The following is a 21,562-nucleotide window of genomic DNA, read 5'->3' as shown; positions in this document are numbered from 1 at the left end:
CAAAATATAAGAGGCAAAAATATCAGTGGGGAAAAGGTCTCAGAGGGCTTTCAGCAAATGGCTAAGACCCAGATGGGAGCAGGGAGTGGGCCATGTAATAGACTTTAAACCAAGACATCATGGGGATGTGGCAGGGGCTGCATCTCGCCCAAGCAGATGAAGGGTCAGTGGGGTAAGGGTGTTCATGACTCTGGGGAAAGGCCCTTACAGATGCTCTAGTCCGGCCCCTTCCTAATGGAAACTGAGGCCCAGAGAGTGTACTGACTTGTTCAGTATCCAACGTCAGGACTGAGCTTGGTCCATGACTCAGACTCTAGCCTCCCAATCCAGTGGTTCTCCTGGAAGTGGAGGCAGAGGTGAAGCCCTTGACCAAACACATACTCTCTTCCTACCTAGGAATGTGTTTCTACTGAATTCCATGGAAAGGGAGCCACTCAAGTAGCCTGGAGTGAGGGCAGCCCTCTGAAAGGGTCATAATAGCAGACCCTGGTTCATCACCTACCCAGCCGCTCCCCCTTTTCTTCCCCTGCCGGAAGCCATATTTTGTAGTAGGTGAAAACCTCTTGATTTCAGGAAACAGGCCAATTTCCCAAGCCCAAGAAATGAGTCCTAATTGGTCTCATGGTATTCCAATTCCCCTTTGTCAGTGATTGGCCTAAGGGTGGGCATATGATCTAGTTCTGGCCAACAAGACATAAAGGGAAGATTGTAGGGCCTTCTGAGAGAGCTTTTGCTTTTCTAATGAAAGGGAAAGATGCAGCAGGCGCCATCATGCCCCCATCTCGCACACCTTCCTTCCTGCCTTCAATGCAGATGTGTATAATGAGGGTCAAGCATGACAGCAAAGGCATAGCACCCTTAAGATAGCAAAGTGGGTGATCAATCCCAAGTCTTTGGTGGCCCGAGATAGCTGCTGGACCAGTGCCAGCAACCGTCTACCTCCAGACTTCTTGTTAAGTAGATATTAAATGCTCTTATGATTTAAGCCGCTGTTAGCTAGGTTTTCTCCTACTTGCAGCCGAAAGCAATCCTGATCTGCACTGGCCATAAATGTTAGTGCAGCTCCAGCCAACTTCAAAAGACGCTGTTTAGAAACAGCCTTTGGTCAGCCTCCTCAACCTTGGGATCTGTTCTCCTGAACCCCCGCCCAGCTTTCTTGTCATTCCTCAACCAGATGGAATCCCCCCACCCTTCCACCCACCCCACCACATCCTCCCCCATCAGCCTGGCCAGTCCTACTCATCCTTCATTGCCCACGTTGGATGACCTTCACTGACCTTGCTCACTACCACCAGGCATACATCTGATTGACAACACTGATCAATCATTTATTTACCAATGACACTTGTGGTGGTGTGCTGTGGATTAGCCATAGGGCTAGCACTGGACCCAGCAGGGAGTGCAAGTCCTTGGGAGCCCTCACTGGTGGGGCAGACACATCAACAGCGGCCGTGTAGGGAGTAGTGATAGAGGGGTGGGTCGGTTTTATCTTGGCAGGGGAGCAGGTAGCCATTTCCATACTGCTCTCTCCAACCAAAGGCTTTATTTCTCTGGGCAAAGACCAGCCCTGTCTGTTCCAGGACTGACCTAAGCCCATCGCAGAGGAGGCAGCAGAAAGGGCTCTTGTGAATGATCCCTGAGCAGGCAGGGCCTTGGGGTAGATGTGCTCTTGGCCACCCACCTTTCCCTACCGTCCCTGTAAGGCCAAGGCCCTTAATGGCTAGAGGAAGCAGCAGTGGACATGGCAGCAGAAGATCCATATTGGAACCTTAGCCACCACGAACTTGATGTGTGACTTTGGACATGGCCTGGCCTCGCTGAGCCCCAGTATTAATGAAAGACAGAGGAGGTTAATAATGCCTGCCTATCTCACAGGCTGCTGCAAAGACTGAATGAGATAACTGTCTGATGCACCAGGGCCAGGGAGGCCTGGCACACTGGAGGTGGGCAGTAAGTGTTCATTCATCCACCTGCCTGCCCACCCCCACCCTACACACAGCAGAAAGCCAGAGACAGCGCCGTGCACCTTCCGTGGGAGACAGACTGGGCGCTCAGACATCGTCCCACCCAGGAACCAGGTGGCGTATGCTTGGTCCTCGGGTGGGGCATGGGGGTTCCTTGGGTTCCCATACTTTCTCCTGCTCTGAAAAATACCATCAATGGAGCAGCACAAGAAGGAAGGGAAATTGGGTTGGTGGTAGGAGGATAGGATTCTCTCATGTGTCTCTCACAGGTTGTTCTGAGGGTTCCCAGACCACTCTGGAGTCTGTCTAGCAGCTTCAGGGAGATTCGCTCATGGGCAGGGGCTGTCTGCTCAGGGACTGCTGGGCACTGCTTGTTCTCAACGATGCTCTGTCAGCAGCAGGCTAGACTGCCAAGACGTCAGCAGAGGGAGGCTTTCCCCAGAGGTGCCCAAACTCTGGCATGACAGACAAACCCTAAAGGAACCCTGCTTTTGGCGGTTAACAGGTATTCCCTCTGGGTCTGCAGGTGAGGGAGGACCTAGACCTCCGCCTGTGGCCCCAAAGGAGGCCATCACTGCCCATACTTGGAGTGTGATCCCAGCTGTCGTGGGGCAGGAAAAGCATCTCCCGGAAGAGCCAAACTGACCTGCCTGGGACAAAAGGGGCGGATTCCAGCAAATGTCGGCCAGACATTAGAGGGGCCTAGGAGCTGAAGGAGGTGCCCCACAGAGCTGGGAAGGGGGTCCAAACTGTCAGTTCAAATGGAGCAGTGAACTGTCAGTGGGGTGCTGCAGGTGGTGTCGTCCGGAAGTTATCGACTCAAATTCCTCATCCTTTGGGGGTGGCACCATACTCCTGGTGGTCCCAGGAGGCTCTGATTCCCACTCGCTCCAGCAGTGGAAAGCTTCCCAGGACCAGACATTTTGTCCCCAGGCTGGGTTGTCCCTTCCGAGTGACAGGAGGGATCTGAGGCAGCCCGAGGTAAGCTGGGAGAGACACAGGCTCTGGAAGGTTGTTTTCTCACCTCCAGAGCTGGGATCTGGTTGCCATTTGGATGACGAGAGAACACCAGAGCCCAGCCATGGGGCCAGCTCGAGGCTTAGTGGGGGTCGGACCCTGCCTGTCCCAGAGATGATGGCAGGCCCCCAGGAAAGATGGACGCCAGCAGCCTTATGGGAGGCTCCCTTCACTTCCGAGCCTGCCCTCCAGACACCCATCCCCAGCTGAGACCCCAGGCTTAGAGGAAGAGGTGGCCCGTTGGCTGGGTCTCTGTGGGCTGTGGGCATCATGGGGTCACCTTGGGGCATGAACCCCAAAGCTCTGCTATGAGTTGTACTGGAAGGTTCGGGTGTCCTCAGGAAGGCAGGGGCCTTGGGCGTGGTCTTGCGGCTCTTTCTAAGTCTCAATGTGCTGTCACATTAGCCCAGTCAGGGAAACTGTCCAAGTCAAATATGACCCGTCCCCAGGTGTTGACGGCCAAAAATACACAGGTGATTCCAATGACGTTCATTATTAGTCCTGTTTTCATCTGGAAAAAAACAGGGTCAGAGTCAGCACCCTGGGGTCTGCCAAGCTGTCAGAACAAAGGTGAATGGGCCTTGGGAACCAGCACTCTGGGAGAAGGGAACAAAGGACAGACAGACTGTTTGCTGGGCCTCCCGTCCCCGGGCCAGGCCCTGTGCTCACCCCACCCCCCAGGCAGAGCAACTTGGTGTCCAGTAAGAAGCACCACTGCTAAAGCAGCCTGGGAAACAGGCAGGACAGGTGGGCTCTTCAGGCCCATTGGGACGTTTGGAAACCTGGGCCTCAGGGAGGCGAGGGAGTGACTGGAGGGGCCCGGGTCTGACTGCAGGTCCAGCGCTCACCCCAGCGCCTTCACTGTCCCACGGGCACGTGCTGGCCTTTCTAGGGCATGCTCTGCGTTCTTCGGGTGCTCACTAACCATTGCTTTCAAACCCTGTGGCAGAGTTTTCACTGGGGATTGGAATTGAGTTTGCAATTCCTGGTTTCTGGGACCCACCCTCTGTGTGAGAATGCTCCATGGAGTCCCAAAGATACCCAGCGGAGGCTCTGAGTTAGCTAACGCCTTCCTGGCCTCCCCTGCTTGCCCACTTGCCTCTCCCCACTCCGGAGCTGCAGAGCTGCCCTCCTCCCACCGGAGGCTGGGATAAAGCCAAAGCAGAGCTGAAGAGTTCCTCCCTTGGCAGCGTTTGTTTCCAAGGCAGCATCTGCTCCCAGGCAGTGGTGTCTCTCCCCCTGCCTGCTTCCATGTCTGTAGACACCTCTGTCGATCTCTCTGGCTGCCATTAACATTTCCCCTCATCTCAGCCTTGCCCCTCCTGACTGTCCTCACGGGTTCTTACTAGATTGTGAAGTCCATCTTGTCCATGTGGGACTCCCACCCTCACCCCTTGCAAGTGCTCAGTGAAGGCTCCCCTGGTGGCTGCTCGGGCACTTCCAGGTGGGAGATTCTGTAACCCACCTCTCAGCTTTGGGAGACAGAACAGTCTATGAAATAAGAGATCATGTCAAAAAAGAAGAAAAAAGCTGCATATAAATTCAAATAATGAGTTAGGTCTGGACATTTGGTCCCAAACTGTTTGACACCACAAGTCATTAATAAATGGGGCATCCCTCATGACACAAGCATCATAACTGATAGGAGTGAATAAAAGCGGCTGCGTTACCATGTCGGAAACCTTGAGGTGTCCATAGGAAAACACGATGGCATTAGGTGGGGTGGCCACGGGCAACATGAAGGCAAAGGATGAAGTCAGGGTACAGGGGATCATGATGTACAGCGGGTTGAGGCCAATGGAACGTGACTGGGGAAAAACACAGCACTACAACGTCACAGATGCAGAAAACAAAAGCTCCTGGGGACCATCACTCTAAAAAGCTTTTCCCTGATGTACTGTGTACATTCCCACCTCTGTGCCTTTGTCCTGCTGGCTCCTCTACCCTTTGCCACAGCTGGATGATAACTCTGCTGGACCCTGAAGGCTAAACTTACCGGAAAGCCTTTCTGAACCCCCTCAATTCACTCAGCATATACTTCTTGGGCACCTACTATGTGCCAGAGACCATGCTGGGCACTGCTGCAGCCCATGTGTGCACATGTCTGTCTGTCCTGACACAGAGAGAGCCTAGAGGGCAGGGACCACATCTCTCACCTGTGTGTGTGCCTCTGGATGGATGTGTTTTTGTACACATTTGGGATCATTTTGTGTATGAAATTTGGTATCCATCTGTTCAAAGCTTAAAATTCAGCCACATCTAGCACAGAGTAGACAGATGCTCATAAATATTTGTTGAATGAATGAATGATATAATAATTTGTAATGTCTGTCAATATCAAAATTAATAATCTATCATGCAGATCTACTTGCACATGAGAGCAGACACATATGCGGAGATGTTCAGTGCAATATTGTAACAGCAAAACACACAGGAAACAGACTCGACGGCCATCAATAGCAGGACAGTCAAATAAAATACATATATACAAACAATGGAATAGTTTGCAGCTGAAAAGAAGAATTGAGTAGGTCTTATGTGCTAACAATGGAAGGATCGCCAAGATATATGATTAGATTTAATAAGGTGCAGAACAGGACCATGGAATAATGCCATTTGTTTAAAAGGAGAATGTGTGTGTGTGTCTGTATGTGTAATACGTCCAGAAAGATACCTAAGAAATTAATAACAGGAGCTGTCTCTAGGGAGGAAGCTAGAGCGTAAGGGTCTGTATACTCTTTGGTATTATTAGACAGGAGTTGTCTGTAAGGGTCTGTATACTCTTCAGTATTATTAGACGTTTTCTGGCTGTGTGTATGTATCACATTCTCAGCTTTGAAAAATTATGTGTTCCCATTTTATGAAATACCCTTCAGGACTGTGATTTTTTTTTAAATGGCTTGATAGTATTACATTGTATGAATATATGATAACTTATTTCACCAATCTCTGCTATTATGGAAGTATTTTTATAACAAATAATTCTTTGGTGTGCATCTTTATAATTTAAGCTTGTAGGCATCTCTGATGATTTTCCTAAGACAGATTCCTGGACATAAAATTCTCAGAGTCCGGTATAATCTCTTAGCAGTAGGGTTTTTTTAAATCCTTGTCATTTTATTTTCACAAACCTTATATCTTAAACCTTTCTATGCACAAAATATAAATATGTACATAATATTTTTTTTACCAGTGGCCTCCAATTTTCTTTATTTTCACCACTATCAGGAAAGTATTTTAGCATATACTTTTAATATAGGGGGTTTTATTATAACATATATACAGGTATCACTGTATTGATATATTCTAAACCATAGGAAAAAATAAATATTTATTTTATTGAAAAAAAAATTAAAAATTCCCAGAGTCAAAGGGTATGAGCAGGTTTCAGGTTATGGTTCCCATGGGTAAACAGGTCTCTGAAAAGGCTGCGCCAGTTACACTCCTAGGAGTAACTGAGAGGAACCAGTCTGCTTCCTGGTTTCCCCATGGGGTATGCACCCCATGTGCCTCTGTGACCCAGCTGGGGGGTCACCACCTTCCCTTTGCCTGCAGGTGGGTGCTGAGGCAGGAGTGTGAGGTCTGTGTGGAATCTAAGTCAGGACTTTGGATTCTAGAAAAGCTTGTTTTCGAAGGGCCTGGCCACCCTCTCAGGTGAAGACCCCCATTTGACTAGTGTCTGGAGGTGACAAAGCCAGGCCTCTACTAGGGGAAGGAGTCCTCACTATGGCATGACCAGCATCAGAAGACGTTCCTCGGCATCTTTTCGCCCTGGGCAGCCTGCTTAGGGGAGGGGGAGATGGGCCGCCTTGCTCTTTCTAATACTTCCATCTTCTCTTGGAATAAAAGGAGAAAATCACTTGGGTTTGCTTTTTCTACACGTGAACACCCTGGCAACTGAATGACAATTTACCAACTTCAAAATCCTGTGTTGAGGCCTTTGTAAGTCTGTCCTCCCAACTCCAGAATGACAGCCCCAGCCTCTCCCCAGCTCGTTTTACATCTACAGCGGGTTTTCATAGGCCTCATCCTACTTGACCCTCAGCACAAGAGTAGGAGAAAGAACTCGAGTGACGGGTTTGAGGATCCCACAACTTGAACTCAGGTCTTCTGACTCCGAACCTAGGGCTTTTTCTGTACCACCTTGAGGTTGGTACTGCCAAGTGATGAGTGACAAAAGGAAATGCAAGAGAAGGTCACAGTCGAGCTTCCTGTAAGCTCTGCTTTCTTCTTAGTCCCAATTCAAAACATGCTTGCCCACGGAACACAGCTCTTTAGCCTGGCACTCAGCATCCCCGTCCACCACCACCCGCAGCCTCTCTGGGCTCAGTGCCCACCGATCCCCAGTCCCTGAGCTTGCCAAGCAAGGCTTCTGGGAGTTTTCAGTCATGCACTTCATTTCCTTTATGTGGGCTGCTCCATCTTCCCAGAACGTCCTCTCCCCTCCCACCATTCCCAGGCTCCATTTCCCCCAAGATTCTTCCTGGTGGGTTCCAGCCAATGGTGTCCCCCTGTCCTGCAGGCCTTCTGCTCTCCTGTGCTATATTCTGAGAGACCCTCTATCATTCCCCCATGGCATCCTTGGTGTAAGCCCTGTCTCCCCAGCTTGAGAAATAATCTATTACATTTATAAATAAATTTAGGGCACCTGGTTGTTGCTTAGCACTTTTGGTCAGCGTGGAGGATACAAAGAAGAACCAGCAAAGCATTGAGCGCAGGCCCAGGGCCATCAAGGGCACACAAGTCTGTGTTGGAGCAGGGCTCAGGACCCAGGTCTCCAGAACCTGGCCAGGCTTGGGCCCCTGATGTCACTGCCTCTCTAGGGACCCAGGATATGGTCAGCTTCCTATGAAATGACGACTAAGGGTCATCACCCCCAGCAGGGCTACTTACCATGGAGGCAAAGATGGGCAGGAACAGGGTGGTGGTAGCCACGTTGCTTGTGCATTCTGTGAGCACAGCAATGAGTGTGGACAAGATCAAGGTGATGGCTGCTGGGGACACAGCATGCAAGGGCTCCATCTGCTTCCCCATCCATTCTGACAGCCCCGAGGCCTGGGAAATACAGGGAGGGCAGTCACCACAGGGCTCGTGGCTCACGGTTCCTCCGGAGCCTGGAGGGACTTTCATCTGTCTCCAAAGAGCTCAGCCCACGTTCACTTCTGATTCTCTCTCTCTGCATACATTACCATAGGTGATCTAATTCATACCCACAATTTCAATCTCCATCCTCACTCTGCTGTCTCCTAAATCCTCGTTTCCAGCCCAGCTGGTCTGCTGTCTGGACTTCCACCCAGATATCCCATGAGTGTGTCAGACCCAACATGCCCCAACCTGAATTCATCTTCTGCTCCCCCTGGGCTCCCCAGCCCAGTGACTAGACTCACCTAGTGTCCAACCTAGAAGGCTAGGGGGTCATCCTGGGGTCTCTGTCCCCCTTATTTCTTATGCCCAGTCACCATGTCACCCAAAACATCTCATGTCCATCATCTCCTCTCTGTCTCCCACAGTTCTTAAAGCTCAAGAGAGTGATTTGAGCCAGAAATTGGGAATTTAGATTTGGGGCTTTAGGCTAAGAATGGATTGTCCAGGGCGAGAATGGAACGTGAACAAAGAAGCAGCCAAGGACAGAACCTTCAGGAACACTCATATTTAAGGGAGAACAGAGGAAAAGTCAACCAAGGAGGCAGGGCAGGAATGGTCAGAGTTAGAAGTAGACAAGAGAAAATGATGTCTTGGGGACCAAAGGAGGAAGGAGTTTCAAGGAGGAGACAGTGGTCCATGGAGTCCAGTGTTCTGAGCCTGTGTTAGGTGAAGGCTATGGAGCATCTACTGGGTCTTCCCCAACCCCTGTCCGGCCTAGGCCCCCACTTCAGACATCCAGGAGATTTTTCCCAAGTGCAGATCTGACCAAGTTACTCTCTGGCCTCAACCCTTTAGTAGCTACCCACCACCTTCAGAATAAGGTCCACACTCCCTGTCTTGACCCTCAGTGAAGTGGCTTCTGTGAGCCTCACCAGCCTTATCGTCTGCTGTTCCTCAGCTGGATACAACACGCTGATTTCTTTACTCATGTGTCACTTCTTTCTGAAATGCTCTTCCAAACATGCCCCCCTCTCTAGGCTGTGAAATCCTCAAGAACAGGGACCATATATCAATCTCCTCTGTAATTCCTGTGCCTGACCTAACACAGACATGATAGGAAGGTTTGATGATGAATGAATGAGTGAATGAGAGATGGATGGAGAGGTGACTAAATGGATGGATCTGTTCATCCAAATAATAGTTGTGTACCCACTATGTGCCAGGCTCTGTCCTAGATGCTGAGGAAACAGCAATAGTAAGATAGACCAAGTCTGTGTATTACGCTCTATTCCTGGATAGATGGATGAACGGTTGGACAGAGGAGAGCAGCACCAAGCATCCCTCCCTCTGGCTCATTTCTTCCCTATCAGGGAAGGGGGGAGGTAAGAAAGTTGCATTTTTGGGTGTTTTCCCCCAAAAGCTCTTCCTCTCCTCCTATGTCACTACATACCTAGCTAGAGAAAAAAAATTTTAATGGCAACCATATGAACAAAGTTCAGCAGGAAGAGGAACCAAAGGTAATGGTGAAAATATTCACAAAGACTTGAAAGAAAGATCTGCCTAGAATAAATCAAAGCAGAGATTGTTATTACCAAACCCCACAGGAGACCTCCCAGCATCCCCCATCCCTTTTGGCTAACCAGGGTCACTCATTCACTCATTTCTGAAAATCACTCAGAGAGTACTTTCTCTATTCCAGGCACTATTCATGCTGCAGGGTACCTAGATGACAAGGCAGAGGCCCTGTCTTCAAGAAATGAACAGTTACATGGAGAAGACAGACACAGAAGCACACAGGCACAGGCCTGGGGTGCTGAGAAGGAGGGGTGCAGCAGTTCTCAGCTGCCCTCTTGGTGAAGGAAAGGGCCCTAGGCAGCCCACAGTGGAGAAGTTACCTCGCATCCTTTAGCCAGAGCAAAGCCACCCCCCAGGAGCAGCACGATGCCCCAGGGTACTTTCTCCTGGGCCACCTTCCAATTCAGCAGCGGAGGTGGATAAAATGGTGTTTTCATTTCTGAGAAGAGATGATAAAAACACACACACATACATTGGGAATTCCCTGGCAGTCCAGTGGTTAGGACTCCGTGCTTTCACTGCTGAGGGTCCAGGTTCAGTCCCTGGTTGGAGACCTAAGATCCCACAAGCCACGTAGCGTGGCCAGGGAAAAAAACAAAACAAAAACCCATACATAGCCCAGAGCAGCATTAGCAAGCAAAAGAGATAAAACAGATCTAATGCAGGGGAATAAAAGCCTGCGAGGACAATGAGTGCCATCTCATATCTGTAAATTAGCTAAAATTTACGGTAATCACTACAACACCCACTGCTGGTAAAGACATGGTATGGTAAAGCTGTTACACACTCCTGTTAGTGTTATAAATTGGTGCAGTCTTTTTGAAAAGCAATTTACCAATACATTTTAAAAGTCTTGAAGACATATATACTCTTTTACCCCAGCTGCAATCACTGCAAGAAATTTATCCTAAAGAAGAAACACCCTCAAAGAAAAAGCTATATTCACGAAAACATTTATTTATAATAATGAAGAATTCAAAACAGCCAGAATGCTCCATGACAGGGGAATGGTTACAGCCCCCGATACAATATAATGCCGGTATTAGAGAAAATGAATTGGAAGACTGTGGCAATAGCAGGAAATGTTTCTAGCATAACCACGAGCAAAAACATGAAAACAAAAACCAGTAAAGAAACAGGATTGAAATTATGTGTGTTTTGATTATAGCCATATAATATATATGCATATTAACAAAGACTGGGAGGGAGAGAGAAACCCCCAAAATACTGATGGCATTATGGGAAATGTGAAATCTCTTTCTGTTCCTGTTGTAAAATAAATACGATTTCAAATGTTTAAAAAGCAAAAGAGGAGATTTTGCACTAAACAATATGCAGAGAAGCCTTGGAAAATACGCTGTGCCCAGACTTTGTAATCTAGCCACAGTCCTTTTCAGCAGGGTGAGATGTTCTCCCTCCCAGGCCCAGGGAACACCATGGAGATCCTTAGCTGCCGGGGCCCCAACCCTGATGAATGGGAGGCCAGGACAGGAGCCTTACCTTCCTCAGTCTGGCTGCAGAAGTTGAACTTGGGCTTCTGCGAAGGCACAATGAATAGCAAGATGGCCACAAAGATGGCCACTGTGGCATCGGAGGCATACCTGGGCAGGGAGGAGCACACGGGATTAGCCCATCTTGGCTACACGACAGTCATGCAGCAAGCCTGCTCTGTGTCTGAATGCTCCCACGTGAGGAAACAGGCTCATCTGAGTAAGAAAACTGGAACCCCAAAGGCCAAGATCAGGAGGGGTGAGGTAGACTGAATCCTGGCTGGACACCGAGACTCCGGCGTTCTTGGCCTAGCTCTGCCACCAACTTCAAGTGGCTCTGAGCGGCTCACTTCCCTCTCTGTCTGTGTTGCTCCATAGGTGAACTTCATGAGCTCTTCCCAGCCAGATTCTCTGGGATTCTGGGTTCACCAGGGTGGCCACAAGGACTTTGGGGCTACCCCAAGCAGACCTTCAAAATGGAGTGAGCAGCAACAGGCAGCAATCTCCCTGTCCACATCTCCTGCCCTTTCTAGGATACGCATGTTTCTCAACCTTTCTTCTATTCTGACCACATAACAGCCAGGAGAGAAACTTCATATCCCCCCTTTGCCAAGTCTCTGTCTAAAGAAGCTTCTGGACCCCAGGATGTGTGTCTTCAGAGGGACTCGCCCGGACCTGAAGAAAGATGAGAAAGGAAAGATGGCAGAACAGAGACTTGGAAACCAGAGCGCTGAGAGCCCCAGTCCCAGCCCAACCGACCTCTCTCTATAACAGCCTGGCTACCCTGCCAGCCTGTTGGGGCAAGAGGGGCCACAAGAACACATCTGTGAGCTTGTCAGGAAGACTGGTGAGACAAAAATGAGTCCAGAAACCAACAGAGTGCTCCAGAACTGGACAGCAGAAAAGGAGGAGAGCCATGTGGGCGCGCTGTGGGAGGAGCCACTTACTTTGTCTTGCCCTCCACCCAGGTGATTGACAGCCAGCCGGGCATGAAGCCGGGGTCCCGGGAGAACCACAGGCCGACCAGCAGGAAGAAGCAGAGAAGGACGTTGACCTCAGCGAAGGAGAGGGGCCCCAGCTTCCTGTACTCCGCCCACAGCACCTCGTGGGCAGCCTTCTCCTCACTCTTCTTCTCCAGCCCGCAGCCCCAGGACTCTTTAATACTAGAGAATGCAAAGACAAGAGGATGGCGGGGCGCGTTGGTTGACTCAGGGCTGGTTGAATGGAAGCGTGAACACTGGGCAGCAGAACATGATAGAAAGCCACACAGGGCTGCCTGTCACCCGGGGGCCCTTGAGCAAGTCCCTTCCCACTCCCCAATTCTGTCATCTGCCTACCCTACCTCACAGGACATAGTGGGGCAAAGTCTCTGTTTTATGGGCCCAGCATATGCCCCCAGGGTGCCCCCAGAAGAAGCCTGAGATGGCACAGGTGGGGTGTCAGGGACAGTGGCGGTAGGAAGAGAGGATGGTCAGGAGGGTGGGAGGCTGAGCAAAACAGGGAACAGGGGATGGACAGGAGCATCGGAAGCAGAAGGAAGCAGAGCCGAGGCCACTGCTGGCAAGGGGGTCCCGGCAGGTGCCAGTCGCCTAGAGACCGGTGGCTGCCGACATCTGGGGGTGGCCGTGAGAAATCTGGAACCGGCACAAGGTGGGGCCGAGGCTCCTTCACGTGCTCCGTCTTCCTCCTCCCACTGCGGCCTGGAGCTGCCTTCGATGGTGCCAGGATGCCAGTCCCCATCAGCAGGTGGCTCAAGAGGACACAAGGAAAAGGACAGGTCCCAGCAGACTGGGTCAGGCAGGAACAGGGTGGGTACTTGCATTGCAAGGAGCTGACCTGTAGGATTAAGGACCCAGAAGACTCTGGGGCTCGTAGTAGCTGTGGCTAAGGCAGGAGGGAAGCCAGCCAGGTCCTGCTCTTGGATGGGCTCCCTAGGAACCAGTGCCCATTGGCCAACATGCCTGCCCAGGGCACCCTGCAGGACTTCCCTGGGGAGTGTTGGCAGGAAGGGGCAGGAAGGAGGAGGGATCTCGGAGGAGTTATAGAGGGTACCTAGCCTTGGGGAGGGGCTGACTGGGGCCACTGGCACACAGGATGCCAACCCCGAGGGATCCGCTGAGGATTCCAATCACACGTTCCAGCCCCCGTCAGCCTGAAGGTGGGGGGCAAGGCCAAGAGGATTATCCCTAGAGAGGCTTCCCTTGTGGGAGTCCTTCCTGGGACCCTAAAACAGACTTCCCAGGAGCACAGGGGTTAATGGAATACATGCTGAGGTGCCGAATGCTGAAGCCAGGGCTGGACGGGAACCACCCTTGAGAGGGTGAAGGCCATGCAGGGCATGGGGCACGGCCTAGAGCAGGGACTCAAGGAGGTTGGGACACAGCTTCCCGTGGTGCTCGGGGGTTAGGAAAGGAAGTGGCAGTGATGGGGACTCAGGTCTGCACCGCCGGCCAAGATCTCCGTTCTGGACAAGGGGCAAGGACGTTTGTCCTCAGGGTCACCCGCCAGGGATACCTCCAGATCATCCAGCATGGGGATGGCTCTGCTGGCGTGGGAGCTGGCCTCCTTGTCCTCGCCCCCTTGGCCTGAGAGCGTCTGTGTTCCACCCACTACCGATCTGCTGCCACCTGTCGTTCTCGAGACTCGGGGACTGGACCAGAGGCTTCAGGCTTCCAGGATAAGGGGTGACTTTGGTAGCCACCCAGCCCCTGTCTGATGCTGGAGACACATCCCGACACCACACTGGCTGCAGACTCCGGGGGCTGCATCATATATGCAGTTGTCCAGTGCCGGCCCCCTGCAGTGGTGCCCCCGGGCCTTCAGGTCCCTCCCACACTAAGTGGTTTCACATTCATCTTTGGGTTTATCCGTCTGGTGACCGCTGGGCTGGCACGGGATGCAGGCAGATGGATCCAGCTTTCCTGTGGGGGCCCCGGGAGCTGGGTGGGTGCATGACGAACTGGGTCAGTGCGCTGCAGGAGAGGCAAAGGGACCCCGAGCCCCGTGGCAGGGTCCAGGAGAACCGTCATGCCTAACTCAGGGCTTAGCCTGGTGAGGAAAGTTGGGTGTAAGCCAGCAGGAATATCCCAAGAGTCCTGGGTGCTCTTGGGAGGGTCTGTGGCTCCCTTGGCTGGATGTGGCCTAGGAAGCTGCCCATAGACTCAGGAAGATAGAGTTTTTCAGAATTAGGCTGGAGGGAATGACCCTGACATTGCTCTCCACGACCAACCAGATGAGGGACTCCTACTGTGCAGCCAAGCACCCGTAGGAGCAGCTTCCCTTTCACACGGGGGCCCGGACACCGGGCAGGGTGGGGTGTGCGACGAATGCCTACAGCTACCGTTATGTCGTCATTATGGCTGCTTTGATTATGGACAGAGATTTTTTGAACGGCAGTCTTGAAAACAGTTCCTCCTTCAGGAGAAAGCTTAACCAGAGTGCCCCTTTTCCCATTAACGCACAGGTCTTCGTGGGCGCTTTTACCTGTCAGCTCTGAGATCTCTGGGCCGCATAGGCCTCTGTTTTTTTGCTGGGCTCAAGCGCCATGTGAGTTAAGGCACAGAGCACATGGCTCACAGCTAGGAACTTTATACTCCAGTGTGAGAGGGTCACCTTCACGCCATAGAGAAGTTTGTGCATTTAAAAATGACAACAACATTTTGAGGTATTTGTCAGCCACACATCATGGTTTCTGTCCAAAGTCTGGCTGCTGTCAAGGTTGACTCTTGGTCAACTGTGTGCTGGGAACTGGAAGGTAAACTTTGCAGAAGCTGTGCGCTGCTGGGAACATTGTAAGCATTCAGTAAATCTGGGTTTGGACTGACGTGGATGTTATCAGGAGGTCTGCTGTGACCTGGCCTGACAGACACTGGCAGCCAAGTGGAAGTCTGTCCAGCAGTGTTGACCGGCACCAAGAACAAAGTTTCTTGTTAATTGCTTTGACAACGATACACCTACTCTTTCTCCCTGGGCTGGGAGCCCGGCCGGGTGTAGGGGTCAGAGAGGACTTACCGCAGGCCACAGAGGAGCTCAGGTCAGGGGAGGGCTGGCACTGGAGCATGACTACAGGTGCCAAGGGGCAAGGCGTGGTGTGCCCAGGGAAGTCCGGAACAGCGAGCAGGCAATCCGTCAGAATCAGAATGGGGGTAGGGGGAGTTGGGAAGGGTGTCGCTGAGGAAGGAGCATTTGAACTGGCCTTGAGGACTGAGGAGGTTGGAAGGTAGGAAGGCAGGGAGTGGCATTCCAGGAAGAGGGAACAGCATGTGCAAAGGCACGGTGAGCAGCAGGGGTAGCGCGAACTGGAGGGCAAACTAGCCGGAGATGGGGCTGCAGAAATGCTCAGGGCCAGACAGGAGGGACTCTCTAGACTCCCCTGCTGAGCCGAGGCACGGTTAGATCCTCTGTGCCGTAAGCATCTCAAACTTACTTGAATCTCATATAAATACACCGGAGCCACAGCCAGGAGAGCAGCAGCATGATCAGCATATTAGGGAAGGCAAATCCAAACCAAGAGGCGAAGTTCACCACGTCTTTGCTGTCAGGAAACAATCTGAAGGGGAAAATGCTGGTCCACATCTCTACCAGACACTGAGCTGCGGAGAGCGGGCGGAGGCTGAGCAGCTGCCGGGCCCCGAGAGGGGGTCTGGAGTGGGGCCCCCTCCTCCTGAAGTCCAGCCACCCACACTGTCCCTCAGCATTACCCCAGTCAAGCAAGGGCCCCAGAACACAGCCACGCACAAGGCAAGCCTGAGGAGCGACCAACTGCCCCTCCTGGAGGTCCACACCCCGCTGAGAAGCTCACGAAAGGCATGGCCCTTCAGTCCAGAAAAATACCCCTTTGTACACACAGATTTTGGCCAACAGCTTCAGGGGGTCCACAGATGCCTCAGAACCTCACCCCGTGGGCTTCTGCAAGGGAAGGCCCCCCCTTAGGAAATCAAATCTCAAAAGCTTCCCAGGGTGGGACCAGAAGATGTTTCCTGGGGGCTGGAGGAGGGTCACTTCCGCCCCCAACCCCAGGCACTGCTCCCTTTAGCCCAAGGGTGTCAAACTAGCCACAGAGCTTTTCCCATTCAGCCCATAGGAACTTCAGGGGAAACCATAAGGCTGTCATTACAGAAAACACTCGCAGGAGCAAAACAGTCTGCTTGTTGGATCTCGAGTGTCTGCAGGCCCGCCCTTCCCACCTCCCAGCTGCCCTCCCGACCCCTGTCCAGGGTGTTTGTCTGCACAGGACGGGCACCGTCGTACTTCTGTTCCTTCCCTCTGCGCCCACTGCAATTTGTACTTATTTTCGTTAACACAACCCGCCAGAACTCTCTGGGTGTCTGCTACCCTCAGCTGCCCACGAGTATCCCATGGGCAGAGCCCAGGTTCCTCTCACTTCTGTGACCCAAGCCCCACCCGGCACAAGACCAAGAACAGAACTGGGTCCTCAAAGCCTGGGTCCCTTTGTGGCCAAGGCTGGAAAGTTCTAAACGACCCCATGGTCCACCTGGAGCCTCACAGGAGCACACGTCCCTCTCAAGGGCAATTAGAGGGGCCATAGTGAAAGAGCCGGTGAGGCACCAGGTGACCTAACCTCTAACCTTTCCAGGTGTCATAGGACCATCGCCATTAACAACCGAGGTCGTGAGCCAGCTTTGAGGGGAGCATCTTCAGGGGCATCTATTTTCTACAAGTTTTAACCAAGGACCCCGCTTCTCGAATTACACTGTCAATTCCCATGACTAGCTCCACGTTCAGTCCACATTCCCTGTCTGAGCGAGAATCCTGAGCCCAGGAAAGAAAGGCAGGACTTGTCCTGAGCAGAAAGCAACCCGGTCTGTGGACATCAGCTCCTGTGCTGTGGGGTCCTGAGCATGTGCAGGGAGGTTGGGCCACAGAGGCTGATGGCGGCCCACCCTCTCACCCCTGCCAGGCGGCCCCCACCCCCATCCAGGCTCCAGAGCCCAGCTGAAGAGGAGGGAGAGGTGGGTGGGCCCCTCCAGCCCCATCCTCCCCCGACTATTGTCCCCAAAAGGCATGGCCAGCGACTCACTCTTGCATCTGTCCCAGGAGCACCACGTTGGGTCCCGTGCCGGTCAGGGTGGCAGTGCCTCCGATGCTGGCTGCGTAGCACACGCACAGGGTCATGGCCTTGCATATGTTCTTCCTGTCGACCTCCCGCTGCCTCATGGAGGGACCTTCAAAATTCTCTTGGCTCCCTGTGGTGGGCACACTGCCGTGGGCACACTGGGGACCACCTGCCCAGCCTCAGCTCCTGACCCTGCCGCTGACCTGAGGACCCAGGCGTGCCAGGTCTGCCAGCTCCCCGCCCAGGTTCTGTCCCCCGCCTCCAGCCCAGTGCTCTTATCCGGCCCCACGTGGCCCCCAGCTACGTCCCTCGGCGAGCCCAGTCAGCGACGTCAGACACACTCCTTCCTTTCCTGCCTCCTTGCTCTAGCTGCTCCCTTCATCTGGAGGGAGGGGCCCAAATCCATCCCAGATGTCCTCTCCTCCTAGCAAGGCCTCTCCCTTCTCTGCGCTCCCTCAGTGTCTGGCTAATGGCAACCCTTGGCCTCCCCCAAGTCAGACGAACTCTCCAAGGGGCCTCTTGACTCCGTCCCACCGGGCTGCACGATAGGAGTGTGTCTGCTTCATCTCTGCAGCCCCAGGACCTGGCCCAGGGTCCGGCAATCAGGCTGTCAGCACAGGCCCTGAGTGGCCCCACGCCGGGCCCTGGGGATGGGGTAGCGAACAAGACAGAGAAAAACACAGGCACTCTCTGACTCTCCTGAGCTCGGTGCCTAGCGGGGAAGCAAAGGTGGGACGACCAACCCCAGTACCTGCGGGAACAGAGTGTGGAGGGATTTGGCCTGTTCAGAGGAGGCCGCCCTGAGGATGAGTAGGGGTAGAAGGGGTTGAGGGGCATCCAGTAGGTGCTCAAAAGATACCCAAATGAATGATCAAATCAACACATATTCATTTCAGTGATGGCGGGAACGGAGGGCAGGAACTTGCTATAAGCTCTACTCAAGGATCTAACTTTTATGCACTAATCACATTCCTAAAACTTAGGAAAACAGTGTCTTCTAAGTATTTCTCTACGTGCCTGCTAAAAGGAGGGCTCCAGGAAGCAGGGAGTGGCTAAAGCTGTTGGCAACAGAGGGGAAGGCTGCCCTGGCCAGGGCCTCACCTGGCAGCTCGCCGGCCTTGCCCTTGTCTGCCAGCTGCAGAGCCCCGAGGCTGGCCTCGGTGGCTGCGCTCATGGCCTCCATCTGCCGCAGCACGGCCTCCACAAGGGGCACCATCATGGCCGTGGTGGCCGTGTTGCTGATCCACATGGAGAGAAAGGCCGTGACGCCCATGAAGCCCAGCATCAGCCTGCAGAGGAGGGGCAGGGAGGAAAGCCGGAGAATCCCCGCCCCCACCTCTCACAGCCCCTAGGGAGCAGCGGGGGGCGAGGCGGCCCCTGCAGGGAAGCCAGGGGTCAGGGCCAAGGTGCTGAGGCCAGTTCAAGGTTGGCTATCCAGGAGGGGATTGCAGTTTTAGTGCCTGCCTCCCTCCCTCCCTCCCTCCCTTCCCTTCCTCCCTCTGCCCCTCTCTCCCACAAACATTACTGACATCTACTCTGCTGGCTACCGGGTCACCAGGCAGCCTAAGCCTAGTCGTGGTCCTAAGGCGCTCACCATCTAGCCAGGGAAGCACCAGCATCCAGTCTGTGTGGACCCAGTGTGGAGAGTCGGCCCTAGTATGACGTAGGGGTGCGCTGAGCAGCCCTGTGTGCAGGCAGACCAAACTTCCCACTTCTATCTAGAAGATTCCCACCCACCTTGACCCCACCTCTCCCCTCACGAGTTCAGAAGGGCTGCGTGGAGTCAGCCTTCAAGGGTAGGATGAGCCAGGGAGGGCCTTGGGAAGTGGGACCTCCTTCACGGCTGATCCCCTGCCCCACCTCCCTCCATTCACACTCTTTGCCACCCTCCGCTCTGCAGTGGACCAGATCCCCAAACAGTATTCAGAAAACGTTCCCTTTCCGTGTAACACCCCACCTTCCACCTCTGTGCCACCTGTGTCATCTGCCTAGAAAACTCCTCACGGTCTCTCAAAGCCTTCAGGCAGCATCCCTTCTCTGTCACCTCCTTCCCAGTGCGCACCAGGTAGGGCTGACCACACCCTCCTCAGTCTTCTCTAGGACACTTCTCGCTGGCTGGATTTGAAACTGTTTCCGTGTCTGCTCTCTCCTTAGCACATGAGCAGGGAAGGTCTGATTCCTCTCCATGGGTCCCACACACCTGGCACAAGGCCAGGAGCAGAGGAGCTTGGGAGGGGTGGTTGGCTAAATGGAACTCAACCTCTTGGTCTCCATGCCCCTCTGCAGTCAGGCTCCTCCCCAGGGCCACTAATTTGTTTGCCTGAAGAAGGGTCTCGGGGCTGCACTGCACTGGGCTTTAGCTGGTATCCATGCAGGTAGACCTCATGGACCCATAAGTACAAAGGCTGGGATCCAGGCTAGGATGAGGGTCAGAGTTCACATGAATGAGGCTTCAACATGATGCTCCGAGGCATCAAGGGAGCCTCAACATACAGGTCGCCCCCAGCACAGGCAGTGCCCTGGACAGCTGGAAGCCAGGCTCGGAGGAGGAGCCAGGTGACAGGAAGGAGCAGAGAAGCGTGTGGGTTTGGGAGCAAAGGCGCTCCAGCACACTCCAGAATGAGCCCCACCCCCGCTGACGGAGAAAAGCCAACCACTCAGAGGATCCTGAAAACAGGAACTCTGAGGCCTCACATTTCTAGAAAATGCAATGGCTTCTGATTTGACACTGTAAACCAGTCACTGGAGGGGCTCGGGTGACAGGTCGGAGAGTCACAAAGCCCTCGCTCAAGGCTGCTGAGGCGCCAGGGGTGCTCGGGCGGGCGGGCCGGGGCCTGTGTGCTCAGAGCCCAGCATGGCCCTTGACGTGAGGACGCAGCAGGAGGGGCCTCTGTGTGCTCAGAGCCCAGCATGGCCCTTGACATGAGGACGCAGCAGGAGGGATTTACTGTGAGCTACCAACCTGCCTTCCCAGGGCTGAGCTGGGTCACGCCATCATTTAGGGAGCACGTTGCCTCAAAAAAAGGTGCATGCTGAGTTCCCAATTAGAGGGGGCAAGGCCCCATCAGACAGGCCCGGTCTAATCCCCATGTGACGTCAGCAAACCATTTAACCCCTCTCTGCCTCAGAACAGAACGCGGGTGATGGGAATAATCCCCAACCCTCAGAGGTGCGGTGAGAGTCAGATGAGGTGGTAAATAAGCCCCCGGTATCATGCCCGGGGCCCTGTGGGCGCTCGGTACACCCATGTGATTCTGCTGTATCAACTCCATGGCTTGGTCGGAATGGCTTGTGACTGTCAGGGGAGATCCTGGAGAGGGGTGAGACGACTGAGTAATGGGGGAAGGGTGGGGTAAGCAGCAGCTTTGCAGAGGGAGTAGATGTGCCAGCCTTGGAGGGATGACCTTTCTGCTCCCCCCTGAGCTGCATAGTTGAGCCATCTCTTTCCCGCTTTCCCCACAAAGCCCCTAGGGGTATCAGGCATGGCTTGATCCAGCCTCCACCCACCCAGGGGTCTGCTGGCTGCAAAGCCCAGGTAAGGCCATGGCCAGTCCGTGCCTGTGGGGGATCTGGCCTGTGCCACATGCCCCTCCCTGGCCCTGGGGCCTACTGCAGAGCCCTGCGGTAAGAGAGAGAAGGCGTAATTACTGGGCAGGCTTGGCCCCCACCCAGAGGAGCGTGCGCAGGGCGATCCTCTTATGCAGGTTCCAGTGCTCCACGGCCACAGCCACGATGAGGCCACCCAGGAACAGCATGTTGGTGTCCTTCATGTACTGGACGCACACCTGCAGGACGGCATGGAGGCCCCATCAGGCCTGCCCCCTGGCCACACACTACCTGGGCTCAGGGTCACCCAAGTCCCCAGAGATAGGTGAGCAGAGCATGCTGACTTCAGGGCAGCTTGGAATGGGGATGGAGGGTCAAGGGTATGTCTCTATGCCAGAGAGAGCCCACAAACAGGGTATTATCTGGTCCCCCGGGTCCTAGGCAGCTCAGAGAAGGGCTCGGAGAAGGAGCCACTGGGAGAGAAGCAGGAAGCCGCCCGGATGCGCTGGGGCTGCTCACCTGTTTGGAGTCCAGAATTTTGAAGAGCGGGAAAAACAAGGCAGGCATGAGGGCAGTGACAGCCAGAGGGATGACTTCTGTGCACCAGTAAATCGCCATGAGGATGATGACATAGGCACACCTGACAAACTGAAGAGACGGCACTGAGGCCTGGCGAGCTGCTGCCACCCTGCTCCCCACCCCAGAATGCTCGGGACAGCAGGGCATGGACTGTCAAAACAGGGTGGCATGTCAGTGGGGACCGCTGCTTCCCTGCCCCCGTCAGCACAGCCTTCCAGGTTCAGGACAGT

General features: G+C 53.6%; 1 protein-coding gene across 1 annotated transcript in view; it reads right to left on the bottom strand.

Annotated features, from left to right (window-relative positions):
• Positions 1–1,236: 1,236 nt before the first annotated feature.
• The window catches only part of SLC13A5 (solute carrier family 13 member 5), a 26,352-nt gene continuing 6,026 nt past the window's right edge, over positions 1,237–21,562 (bottom strand). The window contains exons 2-12 of the mRNA XM_082861357.1: positions 21,273–21,401; positions 20,856–20,992; positions 18,309–18,496; positions 17,172–17,337; positions 15,558–15,680; positions 12,079–12,294; positions 11,142–11,242; positions 9,962–10,080; positions 7,875–8,036; positions 4,652–4,789; positions 1,237–3,492 (exon numbers count right to left, since the gene is read on the bottom strand). Coding sequence (XP_082717483.1) covers positions 3,367–3,492; positions 4,652–4,789; positions 7,875–8,036; positions 9,962–10,080; positions 11,142–11,242; positions 12,079–12,294; positions 15,558–15,680; positions 17,172–17,337; positions 18,309–18,496; positions 20,856–20,992; positions 21,273–21,401 — 1,605 coding nt within the window. The 3' untranslated portion in view covers positions 1,237–3,366. The remainder of the gene's footprint in view (positions 3,493–4,651; positions 4,790–7,874; positions 8,037–9,961; positions 10,081–11,141; positions 11,243–12,078; positions 12,295–15,557; positions 15,681–17,171; positions 17,338–18,308; positions 18,497–20,855; positions 20,993–21,272; positions 21,402–21,562) is intronic.

The sequence above is a fragment of the Leucopleurus acutus genome (assembly GCF_964270905.1).
Source record: "Leucopleurus acutus genome assembly, chromosome: 19".
In the NCBI taxonomy this organism is placed as follows: Eukaryota; Metazoa; Chordata; class Mammalia; order Artiodactyla; family Delphinidae; genus Leucopleurus; species Leucopleurus acutus.
The sequence above is the reverse complement of the archived record's forward strand: the minus strand, read 5'-3'. Positions and strand labels throughout refer to the sequence as shown.